Source organism: Solanum stenotomum, chromosome 9 (assembly GCF_019186545.1).
Source record: "Solanum stenotomum isolate F172 chromosome 9, ASM1918654v1, whole genome shotgun sequence".
NCBI classification, from domain to species: Eukaryota; Viridiplantae; Streptophyta; class Magnoliopsida; order Solanales; family Solanaceae; genus Solanum; species Solanum stenotomum.
Genome location: NC_064290.1, coordinates 262,598 through 277,015, shown reverse-complemented (window position 1 = coordinate 277,015; position 14,418 = coordinate 262,598). Strand labels below are relative to the sequence as shown.

The 14,418-nt window shown below is 30.4% G+C and overlaps 2 protein-coding genes across 2 annotated transcripts; one reads left to right on the top strand and one right to left on the bottom strand.

The window, feature by feature from the left end:
* Window positions 1–2,203: 2,203 nt before the first annotated feature.
* On the top strand, window positions 2,204–5,286 carry LOC125875631 (NAC transcription factor 56-like). The gene is made up of 3 exons (XM_049556628.1): window positions 2,204–2,627; window positions 3,702–4,006; window positions 4,379–5,286. The coding sequence occupies exons 1-3, from the start codon at window positions 2,441–2,443 to the stop codon at window positions 4,901–4,903; spliced, it is 1,017 nt and encodes a 338-aa protein (XP_049412585.1). The 5' UTR covers window positions 2,204–2,440; the 3' UTR covers window positions 4,904–5,286.
* A 3,520-nt stretch (window positions 5,287–8,806) lies between these two features.
* On the bottom strand, window positions 8,807–12,354 carry LOC125875626 (uncharacterized). Its single transcript, XM_049556622.1, has 7 exons — window positions 11,806–12,354; window positions 10,817–10,957; window positions 10,608–10,721; window positions 10,340–10,513; window positions 9,739–9,854; window positions 9,128–9,212; window positions 8,807–9,040 (listed from the first exon to the last, which is right to left on the bottom strand). The coding sequence occupies exons 1-7, from the start codon at window positions 12,283–12,285 to the stop codon at window positions 9,035–9,037; spliced, it is 1,116 nt and encodes a 371-aa protein (XP_049412579.1). The 5' UTR covers window positions 12,286–12,354; the 3' UTR covers window positions 8,807–9,034.
* Between the last annotated feature and the right edge of the window lie 2,064 nt (window positions 12,355–14,418).

Here is a 14,418-nt window from a genome sequence, read left to right as displayed (position 1 = left end):
ATATTAACTTACATACAAATTTGACAAACATAGAAAAAAAATTATAACCTAAAATCCTTATTAGTTAGTCATTTTCAACTTATAATTTTATAGCTTATAAATACTTATAGTTTAACCAAGTCAATCTTTTACGAGTTTAAATCATTTGTAATATCTACAATACTCATCCTAAAACATAAGATTTATTTATTTATTTCTCTACTTATATTATTGATTCATCATTTTTGTAATGCGCTTTAAAATTTATACATTTGAAAATATTTTAAGGATATTTCGATCATTTTATGTAAAAAACACTTTTTACCAAATATATTAACGTTTTTTTTATTACTCTTAATTTTTTCAGCACCTAAAATTACTTTTCGATATTTGATATTTATCAGCTATTTTTAATCAACTAATTCAAACGAATGGTAATTTATTTATTTTTTGTCTTTTTGAGGTTGACACATTTTAGATGAGGAACTTATCTTGGTATAGATTAAATCAAACTTTATAAAAAAAAATTGTTCCCTTAATATTTAGATTAGAGGTGGACCCCATTTGCCTTCTTTTCAACCTCATCACGTGTCGAGCTAACCTTATATCATATAACCATGCGTGTCGATTAATTAAAGGCCTAATTTTCAGTTCACAATCGCTTAATTACGTCATTGATAGCTACTAATCACCTCATAAAAATCCACTAACGGATGTGATGTTGTAAATGGAGTTGTTCCTTTTTTTATTAGAGATCTCAAGTTTGAACTTTGAGAATATGAAAAAAATCTTTCTATGTGAGCGCTTTCTCCCAAATGAGTTCCTACATGGTGCGAATCTGAAATAATCGAGCTCCAATATATGTACTTGATACCGATAGAGAAAATGAAAAAAATAATTAAAAAAAATAACTATATATTACATGGACTACGTTTTTCTATAAAATGACAAATGTACCCCTCTGTCTTTACATGGTATACAGCCATAGGTTGAGAATATTTCTCATCACAAGTTGTAGCTATACACATTATTTTTAAATGTTTAAGTATGAATTTTATATGGTTTAAAGTTGTGTATACTCGTCCTTATCAGATAATCTTGAGTGTATTATTATTGTTTTTTATATTGTAAAAGTTACTTGCATGGTAAGATTATTAAAAAGTTTATTATGATGTTATTACTTGCTAGAAAATAGGGTAAGTGAACGGTTGCAACCAATTGGGGCATATATGATCTTATATTTTTTCTACTTTGTAGTAAACATGTAATTATTATATTTCTACTTGGTAGAAAATAGGCTAAGTAAACGGTTACAACCGATTAAAACTACTGATAATCGTGGGCGAAGTCAGGGGCATATAAAAGTGAACGGTCGTAGCTTTTTAGGATTGATTCATTTAAATTCAATAATTTAGCACAGTGTATAAATTTGTGTACAAAAAGCCACTAAAATCACAATAAAAAATATGTATGATCTCTTAATATTTCTACTTGATAGAAAATAGGTAATTATTATATTTCTACTTGGTAGAAAATAGGGTAAATAAACGGTTACAACCGATTAAACTATTATTACCATGGGCGTAGTCAGGGGGAGCACAAAAGCGGTTGTAGTTTTTCAGTGTCAAATTGTTTAAATTCAATTTTAGCACCGTGCATAAATTTGTGTAAAAAAAACTTCTAAAATCGCAATAGTAAGTATGATTCCATTTAACATAATGAATTCAATGTCAAGGACCTTAAATTTTGTATCAACAATTGATTTTCTAATTCGCCGAAAAAAGAAAGAAAGAAAGAAAATAATAATAATAATAATAAGAATATATATAATTATTTTTAAAAATACTAGTAATAAAATCCCTTAAATTTTTCATATTACTTCTTTAATTTTGAATTTCCTTAATTAAAAAAGAAAACGCAACTCCACCGCTATCAATGATGTAATATTTATTTATTATTATCTAAGCACATCATCGTCAATAACATATCTAATATTATAACAAGTAAAGTCTGAAAAAGATAAAAAAAATTATTTTTTTGATAGACTTGTCTCAAACAAATATGATATAAGTGATAGAATTTTTAAAAATAGAGTAAGTAGATACTCTATTTGGCTAAATTTTACTAGTACTAGTAGTTTATTTATTTTTACAGTACTAATGTATAAAATAATAAAAATAAACTAAAATGTACCCCATATAAAAAGAAGTTGGGGGGAAGAAGAGCCAAATATTATTAACCAAACCAATTTCCAGCTGATTTTCTGTATTGTTGTACTACTAACTCACAGCACACACACCATTTCTCTCTCTCCTAAACTTCTAAATATCTTTAAGCTGAATTTTCGTACCATACAATTTACTCTTCTTTCTTCTTGTTATTATTATTATTTTATTATATAGTTTTTATAATCAGCTCGCTTTGATTAAATATATTTGAAAATTTATCAATTATTGTGTTAATGGAGAGTACCGATTCATCAACCGGCTCTCATCATCAGCCTCAATTGCCACCTGGATTTCGATTTCATCCTACTGATGAAGAACTTGTTGTTCATTATCTTAAGAAAAGAGTTGCCTCTGTTCCTCTTCCTGTTTCTATTATTGCTGAAGTTGATCTTTACAAATTTGATCCTTGGGAACTACCTGGTATGTAATATTTTTATCGCGGTTTATAGTTTGGTGGTATCGATTGATGTGTGTTTTGTGCGAGTTTGATTTTCGTTGTTCTCTCTTTTTATTTCTCATGGTAATTTTTTAACGAATTTTAGATGTTTGAAAAAATAAATATTCATACAATAAGTGTGAGTTTGATTATCTCGTTGTTCCACTTTTTTATTTCTCCTCCCCCTTCTTTTTTTTCATGTTATAAAATGGTAACTTTGATCTTTTGTGGAATTTTAAGTGTTTGAGAGTTTTTTCACATAATAAGTGTGAATTCAAAATTTTGATTTTTCGATAATTTTTTTCAAGTGTTTGAGAATTTTTCACTCGATAAGTTTGTGTTTGATCTCCTCTCGTTCTTCTTCTTCTTGACGTAATAAAATGGTGATTTTGATTTTATTTTTTTTTATTATTAAGTGTTTGAGATTTATTCAAATAATAAATGTGAATTTAATTCTTGTCATTCATCTTTTTTTTTTTTTCCTAATTTTTTTCTTCTTCTTTCATGTAATAGAAAAATATTGAAATGGCAATTTCGAAATTTTGATGACTTTTGAGTGCTTGAGAATTGAGATGTTCTAATTTTGATTCTCTTCTTGTTGTTCATTTTTTTTATTTCCCGTTTCTTTTCCTATGTTAAAAATAGTAACTTTGAATTTTTTGAGTGTTTGAGAATTTTCTTCACACAATAAGCGTGAATTTAATTTGCGTTATACCTTGTTTTTATCGCTTTATCACTTTTTTCCATCTTATATAATAAAAAGGATACTTTTAAAATATGTTGGAAACTTTTTCACACAATAATCGTGAATTTTATCCTCGTTATTTTTCTTTTTTATTTCCCTTTCCTTCTTCTCTCATGTCATAAATGACAAGTCAAAATTTGCTTTAACTTTTTGAGTGTTTGAGAATTTTTCATCATGCATGAATTTGATTCTCGTTATTCTCTCTTTCTATATTTCCCTTTTCCTTCTCCCATGGAATAGAGTTCTTTTTTATAAAAGGGCAATTTTGAAATTTTGACGAGTTTCAAGCCCGTTTTACAATTTTCATTTTCAGCTAAGGCTACATTTGGAGAACAAGAATGGTACTTCTTCAGTCCAAGGGATAGGAAGTATCCAAATGGGGCGAGGCCAAATAGGGCAGCAACTTCCGGTTATTGGAAAGCTACCGGAACTGACAAGCCGGTGCTCACCGCCGGCGGGACCCAAAAAGTAGGTGTCAAAAAAGCATTGGTCTTTTATGGTGGCAAACCACCCAAAGGTGTGAAAACAAATTGGATCATGCATGAATATAGGCTTGCTGACAATAAAACAAATAATAAGCCTCCTGGTTGTGACCTTGCCAATAAAAAATCACTAAGGGTAAGTACTTTTTTTAACATAATGCATTTTATGTTTTATCTATGTTTTTTTTTTTTCTTTACAAAAAATAGATATAATTAAATAGTTGATTATATATTATATCTCCCTTTAAGATAGATGTATTCAGTGGCGTAACTATATAAAATGATAAATAGTAGTCAATTTGACATTTTATATTTAAATCTTGAATACTCGTAATGAAATATCTTGCCTCGATACAGATATTACGTACCTGATATAGCCGCCACACACATGGAAGAATCTAGTTAGCAAAAAGAAAAGGATTTAACAAAATTGACTTTTGAAAGTATTACATTTGATTGTCTTGAATTGACTAATCAATTTTTTATTTTTATTTTTTTAAATATGCAGCTAGATGATTGGGTTTTATGTAGAATTTACAACAAGAATAATACTCAAAGGTCAATTGATCATGAAAGAGATGATTTGAATATTGATATGATGATGGGATCATCATCAATTAATCCATCATGTATACCAAATTCAATGCCAATGCCAAATATATTTGGTCAACCAAAAATACCACAACTAAAATCTTCAAATTTTGGTACTACATTACTTCATGATCAAAATGACCAAAATTTATATGAAGGTGGATCACAATTTTCTTCAAAAAGGCCACTAGCAAATTTGTATTGGAATGATCAAGATGGAGGAGCTAGTAATGATAATTCTCAATCAACAAAAAGGTTTTTGACGGAGAATATGGAAGACGGATTAAATATGAATGCTCGAGCAGATGAACACAATGGATCCATTGTAAGTCTTTTGAGTCAACTTCCTCAAACTCCGTCACTCCATCAACAACAAGTACTAGGATCTCTAAGTGACGGAGTTTTTCGACAACCTTATTCGGGCATGAATTGGTACTCTTAGATATCGAATTAAAAAAAAAGAAGACGATATTGTGAATCATATATTATTATACCATACAAATTAAAGATGTTTGATTATTACAGGATCCTAACTAATTATTATCGATTAACGAGGGTGTTAAATTAGATTAGTGGGATTGCTGGATTTGGGTATTGAGATTTTGTTGGTTTTAAATTAGATGATTTACAGTTTAGTGAAAAAATAATAATAATTAGGTGAGGACATGTATATTTTTGTTTTATTAACTGTTTGTTTTTACTTTACAGTTCTATATATATATAAAAAATACATACATCTGCAAGGTTTGTCTGTGAATAGAGATGCATAGAAACAAATCTTGTAATTAATCAATCATATATATTTTATATCTTATTGGGGAAAAATATACTATGCACATTTTATTTTATTTTTATTTCTGTTGGCTTGACATGAATTTAGTTCGAAAAACATGATCAGTAACGATTTATCATTTGTATAATTGATCATGACTTATTTAGAATTGAAACTTAGTTATTGTTACGATCAGAAAGAAGAACCAAATAGATTACTAAATTACGTACTATTTTAAAAAAAAAGATTCACAAAACCCTAAAGATTAATTAAATTAGAGATTGTATTTACTAATTCTATAATTATTTGATAAGTAGCTAGTAAGGTAGGTTACTAATTTTGATAAATAATTGGTTTTTAATTTCCTAAAAGAATAGAATATCATTAATTAAGTAGTGAAATTTGCTACCTTAGAAGAAAAGAAATCTTGTTAAGGAAAAAGATAAGAATCATTTGTTGTTGTGGAAAGCTTAGTAATTAATAGTGACATATTCTAGAGGGATCATACATTGCATACATGACATGATTGATGCAATTATTTTATTTGGAGAGAGAATCAAACAAATAGAAAGATAATCTCAATGACTATTGGATTATTGGATCCAATATAAGTATTATTTATTTAAAGAGAAAAAAAAGAAAAAAACATAATCCCTTTTCCATTAATTAATTTGGCATGATAATATTTTTAATTACAGTGGTGTTCGAGTTAATTTATACACACTTCAATTTTATATTAGATACATATTACTTTCTATCAACGAAGATATTAAATAATTTTGTCGATCAAAACTAGGTATAGACATAAGTAGATGCAGTTTTTGTTATAAGTTCATTTGAACCTATAATTTTCGAAGTATACATTTATATATTAAAATCTCAACTAATATTACATCAGAGTGTATAATTTTAACAACACAAAGAGTTATGTACTATTTAAGATAGGATTAAGATGGACTGTGTACTCACTAACTTTTTCAAATCATAGTTTGTAGAATTACACTAAATATGATGTACGTTGTTGTTGTGATGAGTTCAGTGTTATAAGAAACGTAATAATTTGATTCATTGAGTTTAAATCCTAAATTCAACTCAGGCTACAAAAGAAAATCATCTAAATCTTTTGACTCTGTCAAAATTTAAACCTTCATCTTTTGACATGATATATTAATAAGGAGCTTTTGCTTTTTGTATTTAGGAGAAACTAATAAAATTATTTGAATAGGAAATTCCATGATATATTGTCTAGATATACTTGGGATGTCATACTTTTTCTTTGATTATATCTCTACTCATTTTCTTGGATTAGAGATGGGCAAAAGTATATTCCAAGAGCTATAGGTCCTCACAATATTGACAACAAGATGCTACCTCACAATTACCTTTCTTTCTTTGTTGACTTGGGACCATTTCACTATCATCAAAGGGGAATCATTATCTCCAAAAAAAAACATATAATCTTTTCTTTTTTTAATTATTATGTTAATTGCATTTCCTTTTCAAGGAAACATAACAAAACTACTTTAATATGATTTCATTTCCCTACTTCTTATTTTAGCAACATAATATTTAAAAAGAATCCAAATGCATGTATCAATATCATGGCTTCACATCATCTATATACAACAAGTATACATATAAGTGTGAACACACATTATATTATATATTTCTTTTTTATCTTTTTACTTGACGTAAGTTCAACGAAATACCTGATTTTTAGTATATATATATTTTTTGCATTCCTAAAATACGTTGTATCATACGTACGTATATGTATTGCCAAGTGTACAAAAGAAGAAATAATATCTTTTACTTGCTAGATTAAAATAGTTCATGTACCTCAATTTCAAAATTATACATTTAGAGGTTAAGAAATTCTTTTTTGAGTAAAATGAAAAGGGGTCTAAAAGATATTATTTAAATTTTATTTGCTGAAAAGGGATGGTCAGTTTGAATTTATGACTTCAATAAATATGTTGAAATTTCTGTTAAGCCCACTTGAAATGATAATACATTGTCATAATCTTTCTCAACTGATTTTAATGATATTATGGTGAATGCACTATCTTGTTGATAGATAGATATATATGGTATATTACTTCCAAAAAAAGGTCTATTATTATTTATAATTATTAAGCCCATGGCCAAAGATTAAGCAAATAATAATTGCTAGAAAAATTGATGGATTAGACTCCTAATGTTAGTAGGTTAGAGAAAATTGACTACATCATGACCTCTTCTACAGGCACTAATGGTTAAATATTTATTTTCACATGTTGTTTATATTAAATCATATAAATTTATTATTTATCATATGATTTAACGAGGTAAGAAATACATAAAGGTTTGATTTTTGTTCAAATAGTAATAGTGCCCTTGGGGGGTGGGGGGGTGGGGGGGAATTACAGTCATTTACACTTATGCTTTTCTTTAATTTTTACTCTTTAAGATAATTTACTTTTTCATGGTACATAAATTTTTTTATTATTATTATGATATTTCATAAATCATGTCTCACGCTTTTAAAGAACTTATATCTCGGTGGTTCACCTCTACCATCGCTCCTTAGTTTTCTAGTGGTAAAATAAAAGGGAAGATGATAGTGTTAGGTGGTAGGAAGAGCTCAAAATAAGAGCCTAAAATTATGGGATCTTTATTTAGCTAAATTGCTTTTTTAGGTAAAATCTTAATATGTTAGGTAATTTGATAAAAATGTTTATACTAATTGTAAGAGCCCATTTTCATCACCTAGCGTAAAAATATCTTCTTTTTAAATCAAAGTTCTCTCGAAATTTAATTCAATAAATAAGCCAAAAGAACATAGAGAGGGGCAAGATTGACCTCTGTTACGTGATACTATGAGTGACAAATACATCCTTACAATACATAAGCCAAAGGAACATAGAGTGGGGCAATAGTTGACCTCTGCGTCACAATACTATGAGCGATAAATACATAATTACTCTCTAACTTATAAAAAGAAAAAACATATGTGGTATTCATCATCATCATAAAAAAAGTGAATTCTTTGAAAATGAACTTTCAAATACTGAAAAGTTTGAGGAAGAAACTTTGTTGTTGAGCTTAACAATCCAAAGATACTCTTAATATAATATGATACTATCAGCTTTAAAACAAGTCCGCACAGATTTTTTCCGAAATAGAAGTATCCAACTTCTTTTCTACTACTTGTAAGTTGTTGCAATTTTCACAATATTCCAAGACATGAGGGTTGTAGTATAATTTCAAGAACTAGAGGGGATAGCTTTACTATTAAACAAAATATAAGGAAGCTTAATGCAATTTCATTTTTTTGTGAAGAGACATGTAGAAGATGTGCTTTAAGCAAGTATTGCATCATTCTTTCTTTTGAGCTGAGGGTCTAACTCTGCGTAGATCTTACCCTCTTCAGACCCACCCACTTTGTGAGATTACATAGAGTATATTGTTGTTTGCAAAAGAAATGAAATGTACAAGAGAAGAACAAACACAGTAACAGGCTTGAACCACCAGTTCCCTTCATTCATATTTCATGATCCTTTAAGACAGTTAATATTATGTTATAAGCTATATACTTCAGCACCAACATTAGAGGTCGCGATTGCACTATTTTACAATTACTACAAAAGAATTTGTGTACATACGCGGAGGAAAGAGGGCTGCGTGCAGTATGCATAAATTATAAACGAGTATCTCAGAGGATGCTCTCTGAGAGTATGGTGCAGCAAGTATCTGCAGCTATATCACCTCAAAGCTATGCATTTCCGCGAATTTTTGTTGTGTCATTGCTCTTCCATTCATTTACTCCTACAAAACGCATCAAATTGAGGTAGCATGTCAATACTGACTTCACCATACATTCACATCTTGCAAGTAAGAAGCTATTTCACATACCTGTGGTGGGCTTATCGAGGGAGGTTGTGCCTCTGCTTCTACGATCACCTCAGAGACTCTAGATTCTGATTTCTCATTTGAATAACTAATAGATAAAAAAAACAAATGAAGTCAGAATATGATGCACACCTCGTGTAGTTCCATTTGCATTATTTGGTCATCAAAGTTTGAAATAATGTAGGGTACTACAGACAGGTCCTACCGATTGGACAAACAAAACAAATACAAGCAGTAATAACATGTAGATTAACCATTCATTAGGAAATCTAATTCTCACAGCTGACAGCAAGTCAACATGATTATCCCTGTGCGAAAAGACTAAGCGGAGTGATTGATCTACCTGCCTCTAAATAGTCCATGGATAACATCTTCTTGAAGAATAGGAAACCTTTGGGAGTTCACATATATACTAAGAGAATAAAGATGGACTACCATCAATTTCCTTAACCAAGATAACATTCAATGAAAAAACCATTGGCAAAATTAACTACCTCGAAAGAATACGGTGTTGAATTATTCATGCCATCATGCTTATAGTATTTCCAAAACTGAGTCTTTGAATACCATGCACCAAAAAAGTAAAAAATTGTGATTGAATTTGGGATGCTTACGTTGAGAGTATTGTCACCCAAATGAGTTCCACACAGTCAACCCAAAGAAGCCTTTGTTCAACCGGAATTACACCATATGTAATTAGATGAGCAAATGGCCACAGCTTCCAACCAGCCTGAAAATGAGCCACATAAAGAGAATCTGTGTTAAAAGGGCATCCTGATGCATGTGTTGCATGATAGAAGCATGAATGCAAGAAACAACGAATTATGAAGGATGTAAACTACAGGATACTATCATTCAATCACTTTTCAGATCTGCACACCAAATGTCAATTTATCAACAGAACATAGGTTTAATTTGGACAAGTGAAGTATTATGGAGATTCAAATGAACACCCTGACATAGAAATCTTCTTTGAAAATGCAAAGTAATGTTCAACTATGAAAGAATTATGGACCAGAATAAATGCCACAAAACTGAAGAGAAAATGAACATGAGCCGCACATTAGCAACTATGGTCAAGGTAAATAACATGATAAATTCATAGATATTAAAACCAAGAAACAATAATGTTAAGAACCACATGCGGAATAAGTTCAATTATATAAAGGTGATACTGTAATTGAAGCAACAAGTAAGAGCAGAAGGTCTTCTTACCGTCAACATTGGCAAGAACGTAGCCTTCAATTCACTGAAAATGGCAAGAGGAGATTCAAAACGTAAAATTCCCAAAACTGTGAAGTAGATGCTGTTCCAAATTGCTGACCAAACAGTTTGATCAAAGGCAACCTTGACAGGAACCACCCACCAATCTTCGAAAGGAAACAGTGCCTAATACGATTCAGAGTGTGTTGCTTAGTCCAGAACAATTAAAACCTATAATTCCACAGTCAAGGAAGTATGAAACATTTAAAAATAGAAGTACCTCACAAAACTGATAATAATAATGAGATAGGGATCCATGTAGCGTGAATCCAACTAAGCCTGATCTCAACATACGTGCACGATCGATTTCAAAAAGAGGCTTCCCTTCATAGCACTGCAATTACAGGGAAAACTAATCAATACTTGTGGCGAAAAAACAATTTCAAGTGATTCATGGCATTTGCAAAATTTTCTATTCAATCCCCAAACCTGTGCAATCCAATCCCCAACAGAGTAAACCACTCCACTGATAACCATTTTAGCCAAAACTGGATTTCTTTTAAGGGCTTCCTCGTATGCAACCCAGTTGTGCTGAGGTGCATATCTCAATATCTCAAATAATGTCCATCCCTGAAAGAGAAGGATAATGAGCTATATTCTCCTCGAAAATATGTATTTGAGCTTACATTACTACAAATTGCTCCAGAAATAACAAGAACTAATTCCACAATAAACAAATATGTTTCAATGTGGTGAAATCCAAGTAAAAGAACATATAACTATAAGAAAAAAATGATACAAAGGAAAAAACCAATTAGACTGCATAGAACTGTTAGATTCTCCTATTAGACCAAAAGCAGATACAAATAAACATCATAACCCAGCCTATACACATGTAAATAACTGCGACATGATATTCATGAATAAGCTGCAAATGATTTGAATCACAGAAGACTGACGACATCAAGAAATACAGATCCTTAATCAAGAACAAAACATCTACATGAGGATTTCCCCCCTTGAACAACAGCATAGAGAACATACCAATCCAAGAGGCACCAAAATCAATCGACTTATATATCTATGTGTGCACCAGTGTGTGTTTCCACCTAAATGGAAGGTACTTGGACAGTCAAGCTATACATATTAAACATATCTTCTTAGCTTAAGGTGCAAAGATTTTTCCTTTATCCTTTTTCATTGCGTGTAGCCTACTGGTCAATGAAGTGGATTGAGAATCATGAGGTCTCACATTCAAATACTAGCAAGACAAAAACACTATGTGATTTCTTTTCATTTGTCATAACCTTGGTGGATAGAGTTATCTAGTATGGCAGGGGTAGTCCATGGTAGTTATCCCGTGGAATTAATCGAGGTACACCAAGCTAATGAGTTTTTGAGAGACACAATATGCAAATGTTTATGCTCAGAACAATCAGCAAATTAGTTATTTATACAAGTAGTAACAAGTAACTTACATGCCAGTAATCATGATCAATAGTGAGCAATTTAGTAATAGCAAAAGATCCAGCAGCTAACACAATAGTTGCATTTATAGCTCTATCAATAAGTTTCTCCACATCCGACCCACCAACACCACTTGCCGAAGAAAACCCACCAGCACCTTCAAACGATAACCTCCCTTCATTTCCAAACCCACCCACCACCTGATTTACAATATCTATCTCTCCGCCCCCTAATTCCGGTTCTCTTTCCAATCCAATTACGACTCCGTTTTGCTGGTCCGTAACGTCAGTACTTTGAACCGGAATCACGTCGGCTTCGTTTGCTACCGAACCCACTATAGCCCAATCCCTCAACTGCTGATTCTGCTGTTTAAGACCTTTGAATAAGAATTGAGACTTCATGGGTTTCGATAGAGAGAGAAAGGGCTTTGAGTTGGATTTTTGTAGAGAGAGAAAGGGCTGTGGTGAGGTCAAGCCATTGATGGTCGCCATTGAAATGGAGAAATCTTAGATCAAAGCTCACTTCACCTTCTTTCTCTCTGTTCTAGCTAACAGTAGAACAAAGAAATTTTATAAGGAAGAAGATCACTTTGGTAATCAGGTACTTCGCGTTATACGATAATTACAAAATGATCCTATTGAAAACATGTGACGTAAATTATTAATTTTATCTTCGAATAAACATAGTGCTCTTAATAAAAGTCGATAATTTAGGAAGATATTTCACTTATATTACAAAATTGGGGCAGGTAAAAGTATATTTTTAAATCTGTTAATAGTTTAGAGTGAAAAAAAAATAATTCAAACACAAATTTAAAAATGTTTTCAATAATTCTTTCGTTGGATTTTAACAAGGTGGTTTTTGATTGGTTGATATGTGGCGGTGCACATGCTTTTTTTCTTATGTGACAGCGCTAGCCTCGAGCCAAGTAAGAACAATCATAACCAATAATTGAGCATACTCTAAAAATATGATAACTTGATTTTTTTAGTAGTATTTATTTTGATTTCGAAATAGGAATACATGAAATGGTTTGTCATTTTTTTTTACTTTTGATAAATAATAAGATGTAAAAAGTTATAAAATTGTGTTCTAAATAAACTTTATCATAGAATTTGGACCAACTTAACATAAATAAACAGAGAAATTTTATTTATATTACTAAAATTATAAGTACTAAGGTAGGGTATTTTCTTTAAATTCATTTAAGGGTGCACGGCTTTGATCAACTTGGCACTTGGACTTTTCTATATTTTCATAAAAGTAGGCAAACAACGGAGACCAAAAACATGATTTACTTAGACGGGTGGAAGAAGATAAAGAGAAGCTTCGCAATATTGTAAATTGATTGGAACGTTATGATTATTAAATTAAAATTAGGCAAAGAGATACCTTATAGTATATATACTATATAAAAAAAATTATTTTAAATTTATCAATTTCTTGTGATACATGTTTGTAGGGAAATAACTTTTTTCAAGACAATAGAAAATATTAAGAGAAAAAGGAAAATAACGTTCTTGGAGTGTTGTAGATGGATTGGCGAAGTCATGATCCACTTAAGTCGACTCGTTTTGGTATCTTCTTTCTTCTATTTATTTCATACGTGACTATGTTCACATGGTGCAGATTTTAAATGATTTACAATATAAGCTATTTTAAAATATTCTATAAATTTCTTAATATAAACACAAAGTAAAAACAAACCCCTCCCTTTCTAGGGCATAAAATAAAAAATAAGAAAATATTTTGGACCAAGTTTCACATAAAGTATTATACACAAAAATAATATAATTTGCCTATTTAAAAAATAGTCATTATCATGACATTTATATTCCAGAAAATGTATCCTCAAATTTCATTTAAATGTGGGGCAGATCGAGATGGGTTCAAAATAAGATTCGAGAAAAGTTAGGAGAGTATAATTAGTTCACACATTTATGCTGGTGGGCACCTAAATATTTTTTCTTTTAGACCATCAAATAATTGTTGATTTTTCCCCTAAATAATTAGGGTCATTTATTGTGGGCAAGGACGCTACCAACATTTTATCTACAAATATATACTATGAGACAATAATAACAGTTGGCAGCCCTTTAAACCATGCAAATAAAGTCTTCTAGTCTAGTATATAATAAATAAATAATATCCATAGTTATAAAAAATATTCCAAGTTGTTTTCATTGGAAAATTCTTGAGGCAAAGGATTTTTAGAAATCATGCATATGCCTGTCTTCTTCATATATTCTCCAACTATAATTCATCAGTTTTTATTCTGAAATTAAATTCCATGTTAGTGCATTGTTTGTTACTTAAGACTTGGATGGACTTGTTGATTGTTTAAGTTATGTAAATATAATATGGTTTAAGTTTCTAAGTTGAATCTTTTCTAGCTTGACGAGTTTAGGTTTAAGTTATCGAGATTGAATTATGATTCATAGTAGTAAGTAAAGAGTGTTTGGTTTATGAACAAGTACTTAAACTATAATGTATATATTATAAACTAAAGTTAGTTTCTAGTGTTTGGTCAGTTAGAAGGAAATATTGTTCCAAAAACATTATGATATCACCTAGGCAAATACTATAACACTGAACTTGAATCCCCACCCTTTAACATGGACTCA

Coding starts and splice junctions, on each gene's coding strand:
- LOC125875626 (XM_049556622.1), bottom strand. CDS start 12,285: ATGGCGACCATCAATGGCTTGACCTCACCACAGCCCTTTCTCTCTCTA. Junction 10,958..11,805: donor TTGATCATGATTACTGGCAT/GTAAGTTACTTG, acceptor CTTCTCTTTCAG/GGATGGACATTATTTGAGAT. Junction 9,213..9,738: donor TGGGTGACAATACTCTCAAC/GTAAGCATCCCA, acceptor TTTATCTATTAG/TTATTCAAATGAGAAATCAG.
- LOC125875631 (XM_049556628.1), top strand. CDS start 2,441: ATGGAGAGTACCGATTCATCAACCGGCTCTCATCATCAGCCTCAATTG. Junction 2,628..3,701: donor TGATCCTTGGGAACTACCTG/GTATGTAATATT, acceptor TTTCATTTTCAG/CTAAGGCTACATTTGGAGAA. Junction 4,007..4,378: donor CCAATAAAAAATCACTAAGG/GTAAGTACTTTT, acceptor TTAAATATGCAG/CTAGATGATTGGGTTTTATG.